The sequence below is a fragment of the Desmodus rotundus genome, chromosome X (assembly GCF_022682495.2).
Source record: "Desmodus rotundus isolate HL8 chromosome X, HLdesRot8A.1, whole genome shotgun sequence".
In the NCBI taxonomy this organism is placed as follows: Eukaryota; Metazoa; Chordata; class Mammalia; order Chiroptera; family Phyllostomidae; genus Desmodus; species Desmodus rotundus.
In genome coordinates, this window is record NC_071400.1 from 67,294,919 (window position 1) to 67,320,337 (window position 25,419).

General features: G+C 50.7%; 1 protein-coding gene across 9 annotated transcripts; it reads right to left on the reverse strand.

The window, feature by feature from the left end:
* Window positions 1-376: 376 nt before the first annotated feature.
* Window positions 377-25,419, reverse strand: RBM10 (RNA binding motif protein 10). Of its 9 annotated transcripts, none has more exons than XM_071220307.1 (24): window positions 25,147-25,419; window positions 23,201-23,342; window positions 14,966-15,149; window positions 13,217-13,453; window positions 11,335-11,404; window positions 9,507-9,580; window positions 8,030-8,116; window positions 5,974-6,034; window positions 5,657-5,833; window positions 5,128-5,285; window positions 4,858-4,955; window positions 4,685-4,772; window positions 3,896-4,082; window positions 3,657-3,799; window positions 3,450-3,567; window positions 3,272-3,363; window positions 3,021-3,185; window positions 1,969-2,118; window positions 1,808-1,873; window positions 1,537-1,725; window positions 1,385-1,459; window positions 989-1,095; window positions 784-913; window positions 377-685 (listed from the first exon to the last, which is right to left on the reverse strand). In XM_071220307.1, exons 2-24 carry the CDS (start codon window positions 23,215-23,217, stop codon window positions 560-562), a joined length of 2,799 nt encoding a protein of 932 aa, XP_071076408.1. In that variant the 5' UTR covers window positions 23,218-23,342; window positions 25,147-25,419; the 3' UTR covers window positions 377-559. The 9 variants fall into 9 exon arrangements, with proteins under 9 accessions (XP_071076408.1, XP_053773003.1, XP_053773000.1 ...); XM_053917028.2 differs by having other exon boundaries at window positions 5,125-5,285; XM_053917025.1 differs by having other exon boundaries at window positions 5,125-5,285; window positions 25,116-25,419.

The window sequence follows — 25,419 nt, forward strand, 5'->3', positions numbered from 1 at the left end:
AGTTTAGCTGTGCCATTATGGAACAAATGCTAGGGGATGGGGTATCCAAAATCCTGGTTCTGACCGAGGGTGACTTTAAACCCAGCGGTGCCCTGGTGGTGCTGTATTTCCTGGTACAGCATGACCTGCCGGCCCTGACGATGGTGAAAGGCTATTATCAGGATCTTGTGGGTTGGGGCACAGGCCAGAACCCCATGTTCTGCCCTCCCCACACCCCCACTGAGCTGGTACCTACCACGTACCAGACACTGTGCACGCCACCACTGCCACCCACCTCGGCCTGACAAGGCCCCTTGTCTATCTGTGTTTATGCCCCTGTGTCTGTGTGGGCCACAAACAATGCTGGGAAATGAGAAAGAGACAAGCAAGCTGTGGGCTTTTCAGCTTTTATTATAAAAAAAACATGATTCCGGCCCAGTTTTCCAAGTCACCAACTCAAAGTCTGACTTGGTCAGGGTTTCTCTGGCTGGGGGTGGGCTGGTAGACAGGTGCAGGCCACTCAAAATTTCATCTTCTCCTGCCTCCTGCCAACAGATGTCTAAGTTGCTCTCGCTTGTCCTCACTGGGCCTCATTGAAGCGGGTCACCATTGTCTTGTGCAATGTTTCCTTATAGGACTCGGTTGAGGTGACCCCATAGGAGCTGCCTCGGGCACCTAAGCCAGAGCCCCGCACCCGCGTCTGGGCCTGTGTGAGGAAGGCAGGATTGGTCAGGTGGGCTGGGGGCAAAGTGGGGCTGCAGCAGAGAGAAATGGAGGATGGGGATGGGATCACAGGAGACTCGCCTCAATGGGTGTCACAATGCCCTGCTTCTTTCGGCCCAGGCCACTGCCCTCTTTCCAGCCCATGGCCTGGAGCATGCGACTGCCAATGTTGTCACTTCCCAGACCATCCCGGGTGGGTTGCTCAAAGTCCCTGCAGGTGACAGTAGTATAGCGTCAGTGACTGGTCTGCTGGTCCCAGGCCCCCCACCTGGCACTGAGCACTCACACAGAGGCTGCAGACATGCCACCGTACTTCCTCCTCTTGGGCTCTGGTGGCTCAGGGATTCCATACTTCTCTCTGCGTTCAGCTGCACGGTCCCGGTACTTCATTTGCTGAAAGTTTGTGTGTGTGCGAGAGAATGGGGGAGCTGGTCACTAATGGCAGGATATATGGGCACATATGGGTGGGGGGGGGTCCCATGGGGAGCTGGATGTGACTTAACGGGCATGAGGTCCTGCGGGCAGAACATTATGGGCAGGAGCAGCCAGTGTGGAGGAATTGGAAAAAAGCCTTGTAGGGACAGGATGTACTCAGCTAAGCAACTTGAGTACCAGCTGCCTGGGGGGATGGACACTTGGCAAGGGACAGAAAGATGGAGCCTAGGAGTGGGTCACACCTCACCTCCATGTCATTCTTTTCAAGTGCTTCTAGTTCATTTTCTGACAGGTGAGCTCGCCGGTGAATCTCAAGGTTTTGCTGCAAGAAGACAGGAGGAGTGAAGTGGCTGGGCCAGGCAGGACCAAGTTCCCTGCCAAACCTCCCTTAGTTATTACCTTGTGGAGCCCGGAGAGCTGCTGGTGCCGGATGAGTGCCTCCTTGCTGGGAAACTGACGACGGCAAAGCAGACAGGCCAGCTTCTGCCAGTCAGTGAGCTTCTCCTCCCGCTCGGGGCCCCCTCGCTCCTGCTCCTCCTCACTGTCACTCTCCCCACTGTAGGCTGCCACCAACCCTCGAGGTGGGCTCTGTAGAAGGTGGGAGGGTGTGGAAGGTCAGACCTGCCGAGATCAGAGACACCTCGCCCCTCTTTCTGCCCTGGGCACTTACTGGGCGGTCATCGCTGGCCAATTTTGGGAGATCCATGCTGGTGTGCTGTCTCTCAGCAAGTGCTCCCTAGGACAGAGGGACACAAATTCAGGGATTCCACAGAGAGACCGGACGGATGACAAGATGGGGGTGAGGGGTGTAGATGGGGAGCCACAACACACCTTCTTTTCCAGGATGGCGTAGCCAGCATCTGCAGTGGCTGACTCCCGCCTTTCATCATCTCGCAGGGAGCTGATGGGCTGGAAGCTGTTTTTGAAGTTTTCTTTTTGCTTGTTGAGACTGCGGGCCCAGCGTTCCATGTCCTTGGCAATCTAGGGGTGAGGGTCGGGTGAGGCTCTTAGAAACCCACCAACTCCATCCATTGCTCACTGCCCCTGCAGCAGCCCACCTGGTCCTGCCCTGCACCTCAAGCAGGTGAGCTAGGCAGTGGTAAAAGTTCCCATTTCTCTGTCATACTGTCATTAGTGCTCATCAAGCCCCCCTCCAGCTGTGCCCCCATTCTCCTGACAGGCATCTACACTATTATGTTCCCTGTGTGTTTTCATTTTTATCATTCTAAAATGCATAGGATGGCTTTCTCTGTCTACAATATGAATTTACATCTGTGATACTTTGCCACATTCCATATTATATAGTTTCTTGCCCAGGCACACCACCATTTTTAGAATTTACCAGATCATCAAGTTCTTGCTTCTAAGGGCTGCACTCAGGCTGTCATACTCTTTGTCTACAGATACCAAGGCTCCCTCCAACTGCCCACTACACAGAACACCGCAATGCCTATTTCCTGCCTGCTCCCTACTGGGCCTGAGAGTAGTTCTCTGAGACATGTCTACATGTAGACATGGACACACTCCCAAGAGTGGTGTGAGCCCAAATGAGTATGCATGTCCACACCAGCACACACTCCCGCCAGCAGTGAGGAGTTCCCACTGGGGGACAGAAAAGCTGACAAAGCTCATGTGGATTACACTGGCCACCTCAGGGAACTGTCTGGCCCTGCCCCATACTAAGGAGACTGCCCTGGCTCAAGGTCATGCAGCAAAGAACAGAACTAGACCAGGAACCTGGTCTCCCTCGAGCAAAATTACTGCCCATGTACACATCGAGCCTGTCCCCTGCCCCCTATGCAGTGGAGGTAACAAATGGCAGAAATGTGCTCCTCAGAACACACGGAATAGCCAGCCAGTGACTGCTGGACCTTGGTGTTCACCTGTTGGGCTGTCTTGGTCTTGTGCTTCTCCTTCTTCTCTTTGCCCTCTTTGGAGGGTGCCCCTGTCTCCTTATGCCCATCGGCTGACTGCTCCAGGGCAGGAACGTAGGTTCGCCTTTCTCCATCCCAATACAGGTACTGCTGACTCTGAGCATTGTAGTAATACTGGGGGCGGGGGGAGAAGGAGCATGAGCGAGGACCTCAAGAAGGGAAACTGCAGACCTCACCTGCTCCCTGGGCTGCCCCATCACCTGGGAGTTGGGATCATAGTAGAGGCCAGTCTGAGGATCATAGTAGTAGCCAGATGTCTCATCATACTGGTAGGTGGAGACGTCAGGAACAGCTGGGAGATGGTAAGGGGGCGGTCAAACCCCTCTCTGCTTTGTTAAGGAACTTCCCACCGCCCACCCGCAGGACAGGGCTACTCACGGTACTGGCTGTAGGACTCCTGGGCAGTGGGGCTGGTGGCTGGTGGCAGGGCAGAGCTGGGATGGGTGGGGCTCTGGAGCTCAGATTTGAGCACAGCGGGTGACATGATGGTGTATGACTAGTCATGGGGCCAGACAGGGGAACAGTGCTCAGTGTCTGCTAATGCCTACCATGCCCACCCCCCAGATCTCCCTCAAGCTCCCTCACCTGGCTGTTGGCAGCAGTGCCCTGGCTGCCGCTCACCTCAGCTGTTGACTGCTGGTAGATGCCAGGGGTGGTACCAGGTTGGGCACGGGAGAAAGCCTGCAGCGACACAGAATCTGCTCCAGGCTCTAAGGAGGCCTCGGCACCTGTAAAGGACAGGGAGAACGCCTGTGAATGGTGGGGCCCAGTACCCTATGCCTGCTGGCCCCCACACGGGATTGAGGGGAGATGCTTGGGCTCACCTGCTCCGGTTGGGTCCCCTTTGGTTCCAGTGATGCCAGGGCCCTTGGTGCCCTTGAGGTAGCCATGGGCATAGAGGGAGGACTCTGTGCCCTGGCTGCTGCCATAGCCCTCATCCTGTTGGTAGTAGCTGTAGTCGACGGATGGCTCCTCGGCGGTGGCCCAGGCACTCTCCCCACCCTGGGAGGCCTGAGGGGCAGGTGGGAGGGGTTCATTAGCAGAGGAGGGGACACAGGGGGAGGGTAACCTGCTAAGAGGCGGCTGCCCACAGGTGAGGCTAGTGTCTGCCAACAGAAAGCAAGCAGCCCTCAGACAAGCAAGACGAGAGGGCTGCCTGGCCACAGCAAAACAGGGCAGCAGCAAAAACAAGACAGAACGAAGATGCATGCCAAAACGCTCCCAGGGCTCACACTGGTACATTCCTTGTGTGGAACACGTGCTGGGCATCAGACCAAGAGAAATAGCATCCTCCCCTTCTTTAGTGTAATCTCCCAATTTTCTTTCAGCCACTTACACGTTCCTTTTTATTAAAGAAGTTGTAATTAATTCAGGACGATAAAATAACCACCAAACAGGAGAGAAAACCAGCCACAATGGCATTGAAAATGAAAGCCTGGAAGGGGACCAGGAAGGGAGCAAGGCCCCCAAGAGCCCACAGCAGCTACTGCGAGAGGGTTTTGGGTCCACGGAAAGCCAAAATTGCAAGCCAGTCCTCCTGTTCACAGAGAGGGTGCGAGAGGGTTGAGGTGGCTCAGGTGTCAAGATGCTGAGGCGGAGAAGAGTCTGAGTACCTGTGAGATCGCCCACTGGGCCGCAGCAATGGCAGTGCTGGCCACAGAGGCAGCATTGATGCGGCTGCCTTCGTTGGAGGCCATGTCCCTGGGGAGGATGTCAGAGACTGGGAGTGAGATGGGGGCCCCCAGCTGGGGGACAAGCTGGGAAGGGACTCAGGTGGGGCCCTGACCTCTTAGAACCCTTGGCAAACTCAACGTTGATGGTCTTGCCATCGATGGTGAGCGGCGGGTGCAAGGCCTGCAGGATCTGTAGCAGCTGGGCTGCTTCCTGGGGGAGGAGGGGAGGCAGGGGCAGAAGGGTCAGGCCCGGGGAGGTCCCCGGCTCCATTGCCCCATTGCCAGGCATGGGGCCGCGGTGGGAGCTAGGGTCAGGGTCCCTCCTCCCCACCCCGGGGGCCGGGACCCTGGCTGCCCGGCCCCCCCTGTGCCGCCCTCACCACGATGGTGGAGAGCTGGATGAAGGCGAAGCCACGGTTCAGTTGGGTCTGCTTGTCCTTAATGACACGAACATTGGAGGAGGACAGCACTGCATAGGGTGCCAGGGCCCCCAGGATGGAGTCCATGGTGCTGTGTGGGTTCAGGTTGCGCAAAATGATGGCTGCAGGAAGGGGCCCAGCATTAGGGGCACCGGTGATACTCTGCTCCAGCCCTACCCTCTGGTGGCTCCCCACTGCTCCCTCTCCTCTGGCCTCCACATCTTTGTACCTGCTTCTTCCTTCTGGACAAACTCTGCTTGTCAATTCCAAGTCCTGGCTCAGTCACTCACCTGCCGAGAACTTCCCAACACACCCCTGAAGTCGTATCCGGTCATGCTCTTCCCCTGCTGTCCCTGTACCACTTGCCTGTCCCCCTACTAGTCAGAGACCCCTGGAAGGACTAAATCCTGGTCACCATCATCTGTCTGGCCTTGGAGAGCCCAACCCAGACATCCTAGGGCAGGGGACAAGAAGGAATGAACAACTGACTCACTGTCGTTGGCGTTCTCTGAGCTTGGCTCTGAGCCCTGTGACAGGGATTGGGAGGCCAGCACTCCCTGGGCCTGGTAGGGCTGTGGCAAGGGGAGCAGGCCCTGGCTCAGCTCCCGTCCACCCAGTGGCAGCGTCTGCTGATCCAGCCTTGCGCCCAGTGGCAGCTTCTGCTCTGCCTCTGTCAGGGAAGGCAGAAGACAGGATCGTGACAAAGGGGAGGCTCCAGGGTTGGTCACCCTCCTCCCAGAGCACTGGCCCCTCACCCTTCTCCCCCCTCCCACCAATGTCCTGGGCAGAGGGGAGGCATGAGGGCCTCACCTGACTTGGGCACACCACATTTGAAGCACTTCTCGCGGCGTTTGAAGTTCTGGACGCCACACTGTGAGGCACAGGCCAGGCCGTCAGAGGGGGCGGGGCTTTCCATTATGCCCTCCAAACATGGATCCAGAGATCCCCCAAGGAACCCCACCACGTCCCAGGGAAGGGAGGTCCCAGAATCAGGGGAGGCAGGGGGCTCTGGCTGTCATTCTCAGGTTTGTAAAACTCCCCTTTATATGGTCTCAAATATGTCCTCAGTGCCACCCCCTCATCTCAGGAATCAACTTCCCCACCCATTAAACTGCTGGCTCCTCTGAGGTACTGCTACAATGTCCCTTTAGCAGCTTCCTCTTACCAAAACTTGCTTCCCTCTTCAGAAATAAACCGCCAATATTTCTAATCCTAAAAGCCAGGAGTCCCTCTCTTGCCAGATTTCCACCTCTCCTTTATCTCAAGGGCTGGATTGGATCCTGCTGCTCTCAAGATATCTGCCTCTGGAGACCACCCCCCACCAGCTTCCACATTTCCCTCTGTTCCAATGTCAGGTACTGACCACTGCTCCTATGCCAGGCTCTGCCCTGCAAGGCCTACCAGCAGCACAGAGGGGCAGGTTAGTCTTTGGGTATGGTCACCAATGGGCTTGGGGAAGACAGTGGGCAAAGAGGGGCACTGCTCACTTGGCTTGGGAAAGTCAGCAGGGATGTTTGATCTGGGAGACCCAGAAGTTTGGTTTGGTATGGTTTTGCTGGGAAATGACTGCTAACCCAGGAAACAAGAAGTTTTCTAGAGCTGGTATTGGAAGGTGAGCAGAGAGCCAAAAGCTGAGACTAGAGAAGAAAGGTGATGCTAGATTATGGAGGATGGTCCCACTTAAGCTCAGAGTTGTGGGAAAAGGGACATGGTCAGAGGTGGTTCTGAGGAACGTTACGGGTGAGAGGGCGGGAGAAAGAGGCAAGAGGCCAGCATACGAGAGGATCTGTGGTGACCACCTGGGGAAGGGGGTGAGGAATGGCCTGTGCAGTGGGAATGGCAAAGGAGGGTATTTCTATAATGGAATTGACAGGACCTAGTGACCAACAGGATGTGGGGGGTAAAGAAGGGGAAAGTAGAAAATTCCCTGGTCTTGAGGAGTATCTGAACATACAGGAAATAGAGAAGGGATGGAGTTCCACTGTCACTTTGTCCCTACCTCTCCAGAGACAGTGAATACCTGTCTTCTCATATTACTTTTTTTTTTTAAACAAGCAGGCCCCAACTCCATTACTAGGCAGAATTCTTCTTGGGGAGAGGGTCAGGGCCTCCGCAAGCTCTCAATCCTCCCCTAGGTCTAAGGACTGCCACCCAGCTGTGGAAGGCGAGGCTGGCCCAGGGAAGACCTGAACCCATGGGCCCTGCAATCAGGAGCAAGTCAGGACTCAAGGCTCACCCATGGGTCCGCCTCTCTTGAACCTCAGCTTTCTCTTTGGGAATATAACTGCAAAAGCCTACAGCTCGTACCCTCAGTCTCAGGTGGACGTGGCTTTGTCAGAATGGCCTTCAAGTTTGGGCCACCTGACACAGGCTCTCAGAACACCCTGTGCTTCCCTTCAGAGTAACGGCTGACATTAAATGGTACTAACTGTTGACCAGATGTTGTTCCAAGTGTCAACTTCTCATCGCCATATTTTAATCCTCTGAAAGTGAGGCAGAGAGAAGTTAAGGGCCCTGATCAAAATCAAGGTAGATCTGGGAGAGTCTAATGTCAGCCAGTGTGGCTCTGAGGTCCATATTTTACACACCACATTATGCCTCCACTGTCACTAGTTAATCATTTATATAAATATTTGTTGACAATCTATTGGGACTTCAGGCAAGATCATGCTTCATGAGGGCAGAGGCTGGTAACAAGTAAAAGCTCAGTACACATTGGTGTGTAGGTGGGTGGCAAGGAACTGTGGCTATGTGAGCTGAGCTAGTCCTCCATGCCACCTCAGAGGTCCCAGGGAGACAGAGAGGTTGCTACCACTGGTGCTGTGCTGTTTTAGTCCACGGCAACTGCTGCCCACCACCCCTGTACCTTATTACACAGCCAGTCCTCATTGATCTTAGGCTTGGGGTCGCTGTAGTGCATGGACACCTTCTGGCCCAGGATATTGAGGGAGTGCTGTGGGAAAAACCAGAGCTGAGTGAGGCCCAGGCAGCAGTGCCCCACATACCGTTTCAGCACAGGAGAAGAGAGTGAGCGAGCCCTTCAGCTGGATGGATGAGGGACAGGGAACGGAGGGAGGTTGGAGAACGGACGAGGGAAGAAGGAAGGGAAGGAGGGAGGGAAAGCGCCGCAGCCCTCGGGCGCAGCTGTTTGCTGCCTTTTCAGGGCACGCGCACACGTGAATACGCCACCAGGCACACAGTGCTCGGCTGACCGACACTTGCCGGACAGTGGGGAAAGCCCCCCACTCAGCCCTGACACTGCCAGGCCACACCCAGGGCCAGCACTACACAGGCTACACTTGGGATAAGGGGGGACGGGAGGGGAAGGAGAGAAGGGGTAAGAAAGAGAGAGAGAGTGCACACGCGCTAGTGCTGGAGAAGGGGAAAAAGAAAGAGCCATATTGAAAAGATGCAAGTTCCTGCTGGGAAGCTGTGTTCCCATGGCTGGGTGGGTCCTGGGCCCACAGCTCTAGCCTATGGAGCGGCAGAGTTGGTCCCAGGGCTGGCCCTGCTGAGCCCCCTTCCAGCACACCTGCCCCACCTCCCGATGCTTCCCTTCAGTGCCACACACCAGTGAGCCAGGCTCTGGGTGGGCAAGCAGAGCAGATAGTTGGGTCTCTGAAGGCCCCAAAGCTGCTGGGTTGGGAGCCCATGCCACACGGAGGGAGCAGGCTCCCTTCCTTTCTTGGCAGCACGGCTCCTTGCTGAGAGGGCAGGCCTGCCCCCAGCAGAGTGGGGCAAGTGGTGACTCCTGTGGTGGGTAGGCGCAGTGGGAGGAATGGGGCAACCAGGTACTGGTGAATGAAACTATCACACTTGACTGGTACTTTAGATCAACAGAGCAGTGCTGGCCTTTTGCGTGGGAATCAAAGGACTGAACTCACATGTGGGGAGAGCTGGCAAAACGGGACTTGCTAGTTAGTGTGCCAGTAGCTAAGCCCCCCCACCGAGGCTGGATACAGAGGTGCCTAAGACTGGAATGAAGTATTGGCTCTGCCTAACCCTAGTGCAGGGCAGTCCCCCTGGGAGTGGGAACCTAGGTGGAAGACCCTCCCTGGTAGCTCTTTCACTGAAAGCTCAGCCAGGAGAGGTGGAGGGACAGAGCCAGTACCTGGTGGGGGAAGGGCAAGTGGTGAGTATGGGCTCTTGATGGGCAGCCCAGTGGGTAGCGAGAGATGGGAAGAGGAGATACTGAGGGTCAGGAAGGGGGAGAGAGAGGGGGCGGGGGGATAGGACACAGGGCCACAGGGCAGGGAACTGTGTCCATAAGAATCAGGCGATGGGGAGCGCTCGATTACAAAGTAGTATTTGTTTGGGGGGGGGTTCAAGTGCGGCAAAGCAACCTGATTGGCTTCCATCCATCGTGTAGCGTCCTGCAAGTGACTAAACTCGACGAAGGCGAAGCCCCGGCTCTGACCTGGAGACAGCATTCAGATACAGACGCAGTGGGTTAGTCAACAGCTTTGGACACACGGTGTTCCCGGGGGCGGGACCCGAGGGGAGAGGATGGGGCAGAGAGGGAAGGGGGGAGAGGAGAAAGGAAGAGAAAGTAGCAATCAGAGAGAAAGACCATGGGGTGGGAGGCAAGGTAGATGGCTGGGAGGGGCAGGAAAGAGGGAAGGAGGTAGGAGGAAAACAGAGCTAGAGAGAGGTAGATGGGTGGGGAAAGATACACACACACGCCAGCTGGGAGGAGAGAGATGGGGCTCAGGCCAGCCTGGGGAGACAGAGACGGAGAGAAGGAGCTGGGAGGGAAAGGGTATAAGTAGAGGTCTGTCTCCAGAGAAGGAAGGAGGGCAGATGGGCAGGCTGCTGGCTCCACATGGGCCAGAATAAATAACTGAAGGGTGGGGCCCAGCACAAGGCCAGGGGAGCCCAGGAGGGGCCCTGTAACAGTTGTTGAATCCAAGGAACAAAAGAAAAGCTGGGAAGGGCTACTCAGTGAGGCTAGGAAGGCTCTAGGCCCATCAGGAACCTGGGGGGTTAGGGACATTATGTCATCTTAGCCTTACCAAAGTGCACGGAAGGTGGGCCTCATAAGAGAGCCACCTCAAGGCCAAGCTGGGAAGAGTAGAGCCACCCATGGTCCAGGTCCTCCTAGACAGCAGGAGAATGGGGGCCAGGATTGGCCAGACAGACCTTAACAAATCAGTGGGTGTCTGAGAGAAGTGCCCAGGGCCACGGAGGAGGCTGCACATGGGGCACCACTGTGGGGCGAGACGCCAGAATCTTGGCAGCATGTGGTTTGGCTGGGGTGAAGACCTGCATGCTACCAAGAGAGACTCTAGGCCTGGCCAGGGCTAGGGAAGGGACCTAGGGCTTGAGGGTGCAGGAAGCAGCTCTTCCTTTGAAGGTGTACACAAAGGGAGGGCTTAGACATGGTGGGGCTTGGGGGTACATGCTTTATCTCCAAAAGAACTATTAGGATGCACAGAAGGATGGAATGGTATGGTGTGTGTGTGTGTGAGGGAGAGAGAGAGAGAGACAGAGAGAGATATGGAGGTGTGGGGAGGAGAGAGACTGAGATAGAGAGAGAAGCCCAGGCAGAGTAAGGCCCCACTGTGTCTGCCTTGGGGAGCCTGGGCCAGAAATCCTGCAGAGATAGCTCCCCCCAAACCCCCTACTACCCTCAGGCCAGCTCCAAGCAGCCTACAAGAGGAAGGGAGGGGACAAGTGAGGCCAGAAGTCCTGGCTGCTCCTTGGGATGAGACCCACCCCCTGCCTCCCCTCTTGGGATATATGGGTGGAGCTGTGCCAGACCTACTTTCTGGTCAGAGGCTGTTATCAGAAAAATGGGGGGGGGGGAGAGTGAGGGCAGGGGAAGGAGTAAGGAGAGGGAAGGGAGTACATTGGGAGGGGGGTTACCATCTCAGACACTCAGAGTCCCAGAGAGGAGGTTCCCCGGAGCCTGGCTCCGGCCCTGCCCCTGGGGAACACTCAGCTCAGCTCAGAGCTGCACCTCCTCCCCAAGAGCCCCTTGAAAGAGGCTGCTGGCCAGAGCTGTGAGGAGAGTGGGATGAGGGGGAGAAGAAGAGGGGTACCCCAAGCTGCCCATTCCCAGCTCTGGCAGGAAGGAAAGGTAGGGAGGGTACGGAGGAGGCAGAGGCAGGAGGAAGACTTGGTGGTGGAGGCTGGCCAGCAGAAGGGGAGGCACTGGGAACGAAAGCTCACCTGAGGATTTGTTCCGCATCAGCCGGACTTCCCGTGCTTGGATGCCATGGGACTGCAGCTGGCCACGGATCTGTATGGGGAGATACAGTTTGGGGCAGGCTCAGCACAAGGGGACTACTGGGTAGTTAAGGCCAGCCGGAGGCCTCCAGGGCCCCAAGGAGCCATCGGTGATGTGCACACACCATCTCCTCTTTCTCTCTCTCAGGGCTTTTCCCCAAGTGACCATAGCCCCAGACCCACACCAGTACCCAGTCTCAGCTTTCGGCCCCAGACTTGCAGAGTGAGACAAATGAAGAAAGGGGCATGGTGCAAAGTGAAGCATGGCAGCATGATGACCCCGGGGGTAAAGAATAATAGGAGAGCAAGTGAGCCTACAGATCAAGAATGGTGGGCAGGGGCAGTCTGACAACAGGATTGGTGCAGCCACAAAGCGAGGAAAGTTGGGATGCAATTCTGACCCTTTGCAAAGGGGCTGCCCTCTGCTTGCGTCAAAAGAAACGTATGACACAGATACAAAACTGGGAAGGACTGGTGTCTGAGCAAACCCAAACCATGTGTCCTAGAACCTGAGTAACTTGGAGCAAAGACAACATGGCATGGTTGTGAGATTTGGAAAGCTTCTTGGATGCAGTAAGCCAGAGGGAAGCTGCAGATGGAATTCGGGATTTGAACCAGGTGAGGCAGGGTCTCTAGGCCAATGGTGCCTATTGCATAAGACTGGGAGTGTGTGCTGGGCATTCTCTGGCAGCACTCTTAATGCCTGTGGGCCTCAGTTTCTTATCAGGTTAACTAACAGAAAGGAGATTAAACATATACACAAACACACACATGTACACACAGGAAGATGAAAAAGAAAGGCACACAAGGAGATTATCAGGACCACAAACACCCAGGAAGGACTCAGGAAACAGCAAGAATTTGGGCTCCGGGCCCAGCTGCCTGGTTTCAGACCCCAACTCTGCTCTGCCACTCACTGGCTGTGAGACCTGGGCCAAGTCACTTCACTGCTGGGGACCTGGCTCCCTCATCCATAGGGTGGAAATTAAAAGAGTACCTTCCCCGAGGGGTGGCTGTGAGGATTAAATTAGACGTGGTGTATGGCCCACCCTGTGATAAATCCTCAAGAAATGTCAGCACTCAGCTACTGTCTGACCCAGCACAGGGCAGGTGACTCAGACTTGAGGGCAGCCAACAGATTTCAGAGGAGAGCTGAGCAGAGAATTCACAGGGAAGGGGGTTGGCAGGGAGGAGGAGGAGAATCAAGGAGGCTATTCTAGTGGCCCTCTTGGGGTTTTACTGGGGCTCCTTAGGGGAAGTCTGTAGAAGAAAACAGGAGAAAAGGGAGAAAGATGGAAGGGAACACCATGAAAGAAAACAGCATGAAGAGACTATTAGCAGCAGTGAAGGAAGTCAAAGAAAAACCCAAGGCTTTGAGGCCAGGCCAGTGAGATCTGATACAGGTAACTAAAGAGGGTGGGGTGGGGGGTGAGAATAAAACCTCAGAAAATTTCATGGGAACCCTCTCCAGCCACATCATCTCTGCCACCAGCAATACCCAGCATTGGGCCTGGCCACTGTCTGGCCCTAGCTCAACATATGCAGAATGGATGAAGGACCAGTGGACAGTGCAGAAGGAATGCTGTTCCCTCCCACACCCACCGTCGGCAGCCCCTTGGGCAAGCCAACCTATCCGACACTCCTCCCTTCAGACCAGGAGACAAGGCCTGCCCAGAGGACAGATCAGTGCTAGGAGACAGGAGCCAGTGGGGAGAAGGGATGAAAAGTGCTGAGGTTGGGGGGTGAGGGAGAAGTTGAGGGCCCTGGAGGAGACCCAGCCTGGCCTCTGCTCTGCCACCTGCCCAGGGCCATGGGGGGCACGTACGTCATCCTCAGTGGCTGCCTGTGGCAGCATCCTCAGCATGACGATGTTACTGGCCTTCTCCTCCTCCTCCTCCTCATCCTCCTCCTCCTCCTCCTCCTCCTCCCCTTGCTCCGTGCGATAGTCCTGGTCCCGATAGTCGCCGTCTCGGGGGAAGCCTGGCGGGCCGGTGGGGCTGTGCCTGTGCCTCCGCCGCCGCCTACGCTGAGTCTCAGAGCCTGGGGAGGCCTCGTAGGAATCCTGGCCAACAGAATGAGATGAGAGACACCAGACAGGCAGTCAGTCTGGGGTGGGCCTAGGGGTTGGCCACTGGCTCTCTGAGGCAGGCAGGCTCTGAAAGCCAGGGATGGGCGGGCTCTGGCTAAAGGTTCAGGGCAGGCAGGGTTGGTAAGGCCTGTACTGCAATCCTTCTGGGGCAGGAAATTCTCCCTGGGATGATTTTGGGGGCTGCCTTTGTGGGGAGTGGGGAGAAGCAGGTGGCAGTGTTGGTGTGGGGGAGGAACTCAGACAGGTTGCCAGATACTGCTTAAATCTCCTTGGGAAGAGATGGTCTGAGGTGGGCACACTAACCCTTGCCCTCTGTTTCTCTCCGCTCCTCCCTAGCCAGCTCAGCTAGTCCATGCACAATTGTTCCTTGTGCCACAAAAGGCCACACATCACTTGTGATTCCCAGCCTGGGCCCAGGCCCTGCAATCAAGTTGTAGGTATAGGAATAGCTGAAGATCTCGGCCAGAGCGAGCCAGCAGAGACTGGCAAATGTGCAAGGCCACAGCACTGCCTCCTGGTCCCTGATCCTCTCTGCCTGGCCAGTCCATCACAACCAGGCTCCCTCTTAACAGGGTGTGGTCGCTGGCTTCTTGGGTGTTGCCCAACCCATTTTTCCAGGACTAAGCAAGCCAGGCCTGGGTCCACACCCCTCCCACTCTCAGCGGGGGGATAGATAATTCAGGGCTCCACTCCTATTCTTCCCAACCCAGCTGCCACCGGGAAAGCTTGGCTGTTTACCACAGGGGTCTCTGCATTAGACCCCTCCCAAAGGGAGGCCAGTGGCCCACATTCTGTCCCTCCAGGGCTGAGATTACAAGAGTACCCTTCCCACCCTGCCAAATAAAGAGAGTTGTCTGCTTGCTTTGACCAGGGCCCTGACTGCCCCTTCAAAGTGGGGTATCCCTAAGGCAAGGCTGCTTGTTCTCCTCAGCTGGGGGCTCCCTGATGGTGAGTATCATGCCTCCCTCCTCAGGCTAGGGCTAACTACCCAAAATGGGATGCAGAGGAGAGGTCTCAGGGGGTCTCTCCCTTCTGTCTAAGGGCTCTTCCACCACCGGGAATGCCCACAGTTGGTCTCCCAGAGCTGCTTTGCTTGGTGATAACCAGTTTCCTAGTTGCCCTCCCAACCCTAGACACTAAGTGCCACTTAAGAGGCTGTTTAAGAACCCTTTACTGGCTGGTAGCAGGCAGTACAGGGCTTATAGTAAACTATGGACCCAAACTGAATACTGGGGGAAAAGGGAGAGAGGTGGTAGTTAGGGGCCCTCAGAAGTACAGAGCCAAGCATATGAAGTCAGGGAGACCCAACTCGGGAGAGTAGCCCTCAGAGGGGGAATGGGGACAGACTCTCCAGGTGAGGCAAAGCCACTGAGCACAGTCCAAAGGCACGGGAGCTGAGAGCTACCTGCAGCCAGACAGAGGCCCTGCAGGAGCTGCCCTCGCCCCGCCCCCTGCCCCAAGGCCTGGTGCCCCTCCGGCTCTCACCTCTGCACTCTGCTCCTCAGATGAGTCGTCATAGTCGTGCTTGCCCTCCTGGCTGCCATACTCTCGGGGGTATGAACGGTAGTCCATGTCCCGGTAGTCGTGGTCCCGGCTGCGGTTCTCCCCGCTGTCATCTTGGGAACGGTCAGTGGCTCCATAGCGGCCAGTCCTGTCCCCACGACCACCTCTGGGGGAAGAAGCATGGGAGGGATTAGAGGGCAGTCCTTTCTGAAATGTGCAATAGGTGAGGCTGCCCTCTACCCACTCACTCTTTCTAGACCCTCAGCCCCAACCACCGACAGGCGTCCCTGAATCATGACCCTGTGGGGTAAGCAAGCTCCCAATTCTCTCACAGATCCAATCCACTTCTCTCCTTCCCTCCACCACCTCCCCAGTCCGTGCTGTCATCATTCGCTGGCCCTTGGGTGTGGACTCCTAACCTCCACTCAGGACTCCCCCAGTTCATTCTCTATACCCCAAATGTGCGTGAGTGCTCTATAAGGCAAAGCCCATTGAACCCAACTGTATCACTCCCTTCACTGGCTCCCTCTTCTTCTCAGAATAAAACACCAAAATGCTCACCAAAGTCTTACAAGGTCTGCAGGGTCCTGTGGGCCAAGGTCCCTGCTGACCTCTCTCCACCTCATTGTGCCCTGTGACATCTTGCCCCTGTGTTTCAGTCACCTTGCTAGAACTAGCAGCTGTTTCATTAAAATTTCTCCTACTGCAATAACTGTAAATTAATATTGCAAAGTTGATTTAATATGCATTTCTCCAGTAATTTAAAAAATTACTACACTGAATTCTGGGAAATGAAGGAACCATACCCATTTGGTTTAATGCCCTAGTCCCCAAAACTTAGCTTAGTGCCTAGTATTCAGTAGGTAAGCCATAATTATTTTTTGATAAAATAAAGATTAAAAAAGTATTCTAAAAGCAACTAATACATGTTTACTTAAAACAAGGAAAAACAGACACCATACAGCCTGCTGTAGCAGGAGTCCAATCCTGGTCAGGAACAACCCCAGCAAGTCTATTATTAATACCATTATTAACATTATTCTAAGACATTAACTAAAACAACTGAACAAAGGAATGAAGACAAAAGATTAAAAGCTGTAAAGGAAAAGGTAAAACCACCATTACTTATAAATGATATAAGGATATACCTGCAAAGAGAATCAACTGAAAAATGATTACAAATAATAAACCTTTAACAACGCAGGGTACAAAGTTACTATGCCGAAATAAACACCTTGTCTGTATTCAGAGAGCAGCTGTTTAGATCCCAAGTGTAACTGCACTGAGAAGATTACCTAGACATGTGTGAGATCTTCACACATACAAACTTCACACATATAAACCAGGATACATCTGAAATGGGTCAATGATTTAAATAGAAGAAATGAAACATTAAAAATAGAAAAAAACATGGGGTAATTCCTTGATAATCTTGAAATGAGGAAAACTATAACCCAAATCCAATAGCCATAGAAGAAAAGATCATTAAATCTGACTACAGAAAAACAAAAGACATCTGCTTGGAAAAAACAAAAACCACCATAAGCCAAGTCAAGACAAACAATAAACTGGGAAAAACACAAGAAAAGGAAATAGAAAAGGAACAGAATTCACAGTAAAGAAATACAAATGATTTCTATTTGAAAAGATGCTCTGAGTCATAATGAAATATGAAAATTAAAACTACACTGGATAGACCATTTAAAAATAAACATTTAAAATTTATTTTTGTGTATTTTTCTAAATCATTGTTACTGTGGTAAAATACACAGAACAATCATTAAAAGTTTTTTTCAATTTATTGATTTCAGACGGAGGGGGAGGGGAGGGGAGAGGAAGAGAGGGAGATGGGGAAAGAGAGAGGGGGAGAGAGGGAGAGGGAGAGATGGAGAGAGAGAGAGATCAAACCATTGTTCCACCTATCCATGCATTCACTGATTGACTCCTGTACAAACTGGGGATCGAACCCACAACCTGGGTGCATTGAGACAATGCTCCAACCAACTGAGCTACCCAGCCAGGGCTCATTTTAATCATTTTTAAATCTTCAATTCAGTGGCACAAAGTACACTCACAACATTGTGCACCCATCACCACTACTTCCAGGACCTTTTCATCATCCTTAACGCAGACTCCGTACTCACTGAACAGTAAGGCCCTATACCACAACCTCTATTCTACTTTCTGTCTTATTACTTTGCCTCTTCTAGGTACCTCTTTTAAGTGCAATCTTATACGTCCCTTTGGATCTGGCTTATTTCACTTGGCATAATGACTTCGAGGTTCAAGAATGCTGTAAAATGTATCAAAATTTCATTCCTTTCTGTGGCTGAATGTGTCTGTAAGGTATGGTGTACACCACATTTCATTTATCCATTCATCTGTTAATGGACACCTGGGTTGTTTCCACCTACTTGTTGTTTTGGTTATCATGACTAATGCTTCTATGAACACTGGTGTACAAGTATCTGTTTGAGTTCCCGCTTTCAATTCTTTTGGCATATACCCAGGAGTGGAATTGCTGGATCATATGGTAATTCTGTATTTAATTTTTTGAGGAACTGCCAAACTGTGTTCCACAGCGGCTGTACCTTTTTACATTCCCACCAGCAATGCACAAAAGTTCCAATTTGTCTACTTCCTCACCAACAGTTGTCACTTTGCACCTTTTCACGTGCTTATTGGTCATTTGTATATATTCTTTGGAGAAATGTCTATGCAAGTCTTTTGTCTATTTTTGAACTGAGGTTTTCTGTTGCTATTGTAAAAGTTCTTTATATATTCTAGGTGTTAATCCCTTACCAGATATGTGATTTGCAAATACTTCTCACTTTATGTGGATTGTCTTTTCACTCTTTTGCATAGTGTCCTTTGATGTTTCGGAAAGATTCTAATCTTGATGAAGTCGAACTTCATATTTTGAAATAATTTTAGATGTACAGAAAATTTCAAAGTCAATAGAATTCTAGTATATCCTTCACTCAGCTTCCTCTAATGTTAGTAGAAAAACATTACATGGTATAAAACTAAGAAGTTAACCAAGCCAGGAATTTTCAACTCATGGCACATACACACTTAATTACTAAAATTCTGCAGCACACTAAAAAGTATATTTTTTTGCCAACCTGACAAAAAATATGGGCATAATTTTGATTCATTCACTTCAGATGGCTATTGAGTCTGCTGTTGTCATGTTTTGTTAGACAATCTAAGGGAAACGATGTCCATGCCCCTGACTGAGTAGTCAGGTACTGGATGTTTCAAAAATCCTTATGGCACAGTGGATGAAAATCATTGAACTAAGCTATACACTATATTAGAATTTCACCAGTATTTCCACTACTATCCTCTTTCTATTCCAAAACCAAATGATGGCCATCATATTGCATTTAGTCATCATGCCTCCTTAGGTTCCTCTGGCCTATGAAAGTTTTTGGTCTTGCCTTTTGTATGTATGTGTTTTTATTTATTTTTTATTTTTTTAAAGATTTTTATTTTATTTTTTAGAGAGGGGAAGGGAGACAGAAAGAGAGGGAGAGAAACATCAGTGTGTGGTTGCCTCTCATGCACCCCCTACCGGTGACCTGGCCGGCAACCCAGGCATGTGCCCCACCAGGAATGGAACCAGCGACCCCTTGATTCGCAGGCCGCAGGCCGGCACTCAACCGCTGAGCCACACCAGCCAGGGCTGTGTGTGTGTTTTCAATGACCATGACAGTTTTCAAGAGTACTGGTTAGATATTTTGTAGGATGTACCTCAACTTGCGTTTGTCTGATGGGTTCTTGTGATCAGACTCAAGGCGAAGGAGGTTATGGTGTCTGGAGAGAACACAGCAGATATGAGCTGCCCTTCTGATTGCACTGTGTCAGGGGGTACGTGGTATCAACATGACTTATCACTGGTGATGTTGACCTTGATCATCTAGTTATGGGGGGAGGGTCTGTCACGTTTCTTTGCTGTCAATTTTCTCTTTTTCCCTTTCCACCCTAGATTCTTTAGAAGCGAGTCACTAAGACCAGACCAGCCCACACTCAAAGAGGAGAGGAATTAAGCTCTACCTTGTAGAGCAATGAGTATCAACATATATTATTTGGAATTCTTCTGTAAGGAAGATTTGGGATGGAATATTTTTAACTTAACAGATCTGCAAAAGTCCAAATGTTTGACAACAAACCGTTGGCAAGGCTGTATGGGGAATATGCACTCTGATGTTGCTGCTGGGAGTGAAAACGGAACAATCCCTATGGAGGGGAATTTGGCAATAGCTGGCAAACTAAAAATCTATATACTCTCTGACCACCAGCTCTCCTTCTGGGATTTTAATGGACTGATATGCTTGGACAGGTACAGAAACATTATTCACTACAGCACTGTTTATAACAGCAAAGGCCAAGAAACAACTTAGAAGGGTCAGAAAAATTCTCTTTAAAACAAAGACTAACAAGGGAGAGAGAAGCCCCACTAAACATTAACACATATTACAAAGGTGGGACAATGAAAAACAGGAATGGACAGGTCAGTAAAACCAAACAGTCCACAGTACAAAAACACATGGAAATTTAAAATAAACCAAAGGTCGCAATTTCAAATAAATGGAGGTCAGGGAGGGGGCAGGGAGAGGAGTGGATTAGTCAGTAAATACTAGTTGTAATAACTGGCCCAGGAATAGGCAAACTATAGCCAGTGGGCCAAATCCAGTCACCTAAATAAAATTTTCTTTAACACACCTATCCAATATTTACATATTGTGGCTGACAGCAGGCGGGTAGCTGTGACAAAGACCATATGGTCTACAATGCCAAAAATATTTACTATCTGGTCCTTCACAGCAAAAGTATTTTTGACCTTTGACAAAATGAAGCTGTTTATCTACCTCACTTCTTATACTAACTAAATTCTAGATGGATCAAAAATTTAAATTCTTGAAAAGAAAACACAAAAATATGAGAAAGAAAACACAAGAAAAAAATGATCACCTCAAGAATGGGGAAAGGCTTTCTGAGCAAGACAAAACCCAGAAGTCATAAAATAAAGAAAACTGATAAATCTGGCTTTGTAAAAATTTAAACATATCTAGAGTGTAAAAGATACCACAAGCATGTGATAAAGCAAGTAGGGTAAAATGTTAGTGGTAGAATCCAGTGGATGGGTATAGAGGTGTTCACTGTAAAACTCTTTCAACTTTGCTGTATGCTTGATAAGTCTGAAATAACCATAAAGCTAAAAGATAATTAATAAATATGGAAAATAAAATGTTTCATTCATTTATTCATTCAACACATATTAATATAACAACGGCTATGTGTCAGGCACTGTTCTAGGCTGTGGGGATACTGCTGTGAATGAAATGAAGTCCCTGTCCTTGTGAACTCAGCTTGGAACCCAGATCGTTTCCTTATGCTAAATGCCTCAGCATGAAGTAGCTGCTGTGAGTATTATTAAGGTTTTTGATATGGACAATGTTTTTTTCATAAATGCTTACTACAGGTATCCCTCAATATTTGAACTCTAGTCATCAGAATTTAAGAACTAAACAGATCTGAATAAATGTTCAGATAAAATCCTGAACTCTCTGATTCTCAGCATCTAAAACCAAATAAATCTGATTATTAAACTCTTACTATCTAAATTCAGGAAAGGAATGGATTTAGATAGTAAGGGATACTTTACATTGTCCACAGAGAACATTGACTAATCACTGTTCAAAGGCAGACACTGCTCATAATATATTTCTAAGAAGCTGGACTGAATTATAATATATGAGGATCTCCACAAAATGAGTAGAAAATGCCAAAATTGGCAGAAGTAGACAAAATGATAATCAAAAAAGTCAGGCCCCTTTAAAGGTGAGTTTTACTAAGCTTTCAAGGGACAGACAACTCTTATGTATGTAAGTTTCTCCAGAAAAGAAAAATTAACAAAAGTTGCCGGATACATGTCATGAGGCTACTTTGATGCAATACCAGATAAATAGTAAAGGATATTATACACCACTTCACTGATAGATACAGATGCAAATATCCTAAATACAGTATCTAATAAAATGTGAATGTTTTAAAACTATATGTAACATTGCCCTGGCTGGTGTAGCTCAATGGATGGAGCAGTTCAATTCCCCAGTCAGGGCACACGCCTAGGTTGTGGGCCAGGTCCCCAGTAGGGGGCGTGCAAGAGACTACCACACTTTGATGTTTCTCTCCCTCTCTCTCCTTCCCTTCCCCCCTCTAAGAATAAATAAACACTCTTTAAAAAAACTCACATTTAAACAATATATATGTAACGTTGGCTAAATAATTCTTCTGCCAAAAATTCATGAGTAAACATTAGAAAAACCCAAATCGAGAAACATCTACAAAGCAACTGACCTGTGTGCTTTTAAATTTATTTTTAAAATCATTTTTAATTATTTAAAAAAAATTTCAGTTAGTGTTTACATTCAGTATCATTTTATATTGGTTTCAGGTGTTCTGTAGTTAGACAATCATATCCGTTACAAAGTGTCCCCTGATGGCTACAGTACCCATCTGCCACCACACATGTCACTGCAATATTATCGACAATATTCCCTGTGCTGCGCTTTATTGACCCATACTCTTGAAACATATCAAGGTCATAAAAGACAAAGACTGAGTTCCAGATTAAAGGAGACTAAAATTTCAAAGTAGCTCAATGCAATGGACTGGATCCCGGATTAGGGACAGCTATACAGGACATTATTGAGACAAACATTAATGACTGAATATGGACTTTATGTAAGACAAAGTATTGCATCAAAGTTAAATTTCTGAATATTGATAAGTGTTCTGTGGTCATGGAGGAAAAAGTCCTTGTTCTTAGGACATACATGCTGTCGTACTTAAGGGTTATGTATGCCACTACTTCAGCTGATTGTCAGGGGGCAAATGTGGGAGCAGGGAGAGGGTAGGGGGAGGAGGAGGAGGGGAAGAGGAGAAGGGGAAGGTGACAAAGATGACAACGCACCCCAAATTAATATATAAATTCAATGCAATCTCAATAAAAATTCTTCAATGTTTTTGAGGAACTTGGTAAACTGTTTATATGAAGCTCCATAGATAGCTCAATCAACTTTGAAAACTAAGAGCAAAGTTGGAGCTATTAAGACATTCTATGAAGCCATAATAATAAAAACAGGAAGGTTCTGGTGTGGGAAAGAACAGTAGACCAATGAAACAAATTAGATCACTCAAGACAGACCCATGTACATAAGGGAACTGGACGTGAGGCGCCACAAATCAATAAGGAAGAATGGACTATTTAGGAGACGGTACTGGGAAAACTGCCCACTATGTGGAAGAAAATAAAACCAGAACCTACCTTATACCATATTCAAAAGTGGACTCTAGATAGATTTAAAGGGGAGGAAGAGAGGGAGAGAAATATCAATGTGTGGTTGCCTCTCACTTGGGCCCCACTGGGGACCTGGCCCACAACCCAGGCATGTGCCCTGACTGGGAATTGAACCGGTGATCCTTTGATTCACAGCCCGTGCTCAATCCACTGAGCTACACCAGCCAGGGCATGTTTCTTGATCTACCAGAGTTTAAAAATAACTGTAGGAGAGTTTTCCATTCCAAGACAAGTATCACACCAACCTCAGCCTACCCTGACCCTGAAATCTCCCACTATCTGACGTGGCTTGCCCCATACTTGTCCCAGCAAATTCCCGACTCTGAAGGCACCACTCTCATCCATCCCTTAAACCCAAAGCCACAGCTCACACCTCTCTCCTGAGAATCCACAGGCATTTACAACCCACTACACATCTCTCCCTTTCGTCCCACAGTGGTTGTCCAGACTGCCAATGGTACCATATACCTATCTTGGTCACCCAAACTGGAAACCTGGGCATCAGTCTCCATTCCTCCCTTTCGTTTGATCCCTTCCTACCCTTACAACCAACCACGGCACCCACCCAACTGTTCTGGAATCACCTGTAAACTGTGTGGTCTCCCTTGTGAGACCCTGAGTAAAGAGAAGCCTGCAATCATGTATGTGTCATTCACCATGGTACTCCCAGAGCCTGGCACATAGGTCCTGGCTCACAACAGGTACCAAGTAAATGCTGAAAAGAAACCAATCACCTGCTATGCTTTTTCCTCTGCCTGGAAGCCTCCTCCTAGCACCTTCCTGGGTCAATTCTCAGGGGTGGGGGGCAAACCTAGGCTGTTTGGTCAAGGTGGAAGCAGGTAACTCACCGTCTTTCATACTCCATGTCCTGATAGGGCCTTCGGGGGCTGCTGGGGCCCCTCCTCAGCCGCTGGCTCCGTTTTACTTCCCAGCCACCCCCACTGCTGCCACCATGATCTGCCAGCCTGGGTGACGCCTCCTGCAGGGACTCTGGGGAGAGAAGGAGGAAGAAAGAGGTCAAGGCAGTTGGGGCAGAGAAGGCCTCCTTGAGAAACCCTTATTGTCAAGGTTTTCTGCTGTCTCTTAGCCCAGGGACATTGTTTCTTAACTCCTAATGTTCCTGTGGACCAGAGCAGGAAGGCAGCCTCTACTTGGCCTGTTCTTTTCCTTTCCCCACAAATGTGAAGTCAGAGCTCACTGCTCTAGAATGAGCAAGGCTTTCAGCAGACAGGGAGCATCTCGCAGAGAGACCTGGTGGTGCCACTCATTCTATGAACAGGGCTTTGCCACCTGAAACTGGTAGACAGGTTCAAGCCTGGAGCTATCTGCCTAGGAAAGCTCTTGGTGCTAAAAGACTTTGTTAGAGATCAGGCAAGACTTCACAACAGGACTCCCAGGCACCTACCAGGCTCCTACCATGGACACCCAGGTGCCATTTCACCCTCCCAACAAGATGTTGGCTGTCCTGTACAAGACAACAGGAGACCATGAAAAGCTTAGGGCGTGAAGGGGCTAACTTGGCAATGAGACAGCTGCCGCCTCCCTGGGCTCCTGGCCAACACAGCTTTGGCCCTCACAGGGCAACTGGCTCAGTCCTGAGTCCTGTCTCATGCGCAGCCAGGTCCCAAGGCAGCTCTCTCCCCAGGGCTCTAGACCCAAGTTATTCAGAGGCAAAGGGAGTCCTTTCACAGGCTGTTCCAAACCACTGTGCAATTCTACTGGCTTAGAAGGGCAGTCATTTTACCCAACCTTCAGGGCTACTGTAAGATCCAAGGAAGTCATGAGAGCCATGTGATCTGGCCAGGAGTCACCAGGTAGTATCCCAGAATCTTCAGGCCCCACCCTTTGAACAGGATTTAGGAAAGGCCAGGTGGTAACAGCACCTGTCTAACACTGGGTTGTCACCACACCTTTCCTCCGTGTGGTGGCAAACACACCAATTTTCTCTTCCTTCTCAAGCCACTGGGAATGAGAGTTACCTGCTCCCAGATGGATAACAGTCAGAATCACAAGCAGAGTCCCCAGTGGATAAGAGTCCATACAAAACCCTCAGTAGCCTCTGACACACACAACAGATAGGGGTTAGTCACAGACATACGCCCTGAACAATTATGGGCCAAAATCACAGACAGGAACCAACAAATATGGGCCATAACCACACACTTAGGCTCCCTTTCAATGGATGAACGTCACAGTCACAGATAGATCACCCCTCAAGAAGGGTCACTAAGTCATGCAAACATTCCTTGCATTCCCTCCTTATCCAGGAAGCAGGTTAGGGCCAGTCGCAAGCAGACTCCCTATGGATAAGGACCTCTCCCAGAATAGTGACCAGAGTTAGAAACACACACTCCAAGGATAAATAAAGACCAGAGTCATACAGAGATTCTCCCTCCCTTCACTCCCAAGGACCTGAGCCACAGAACACTTTCCCACGGACAGATAAGTACCAAAGTCACAGAGCAGACAGCGCACCCCTCCCCTGTAGATAAAAAAAAATCAAAGTCGCAGACATCCGTCTCCCCACGGATAAAGTTCGGTGTCACAGACACCAAAGTAGCCCTCTCCCATCTGTTTTTCCCTTCCCCCAACCCGCGTGCACCCATCCCTGCGTCCCGATCGTGCACGCGCCTCTGCTCTCAAAGGGGTAAAAAAATTTTAAGACAACCCCTCCCAGGATCAGACTGTGCGCGCATCTCTCGGTTGCGATCCGCAGTTCCCCCTCTTGCCTAGTCTATGCACCCCCCGCCTCCGGCCCCTTACCTCCGCCCCCACGACCAGCGTCGACGCTCACCTTCTCGGCTCGGGCTGTCAAGGGAGGGCTCCCAGACATCACATCAGCCCTCTGTCACCTCTGCCAACTCTCCCAGCTCAGCCGGAGCCGGTCCACGCAACAATCAAGTTCAAGGGTGGAGGCAGAAAGGCGGAGGAAGGGGGAGGGAAGAAGCGCCAAGCGCGCTGCCCTCCCCGGGAAACCCACTGCCGCCTACTTCCCACCCGCCGCAATCACCAGCACAAAATGGCGACCAGGAGCAGGGAGCCGGTGCTTCCACTACCATCCACCTAC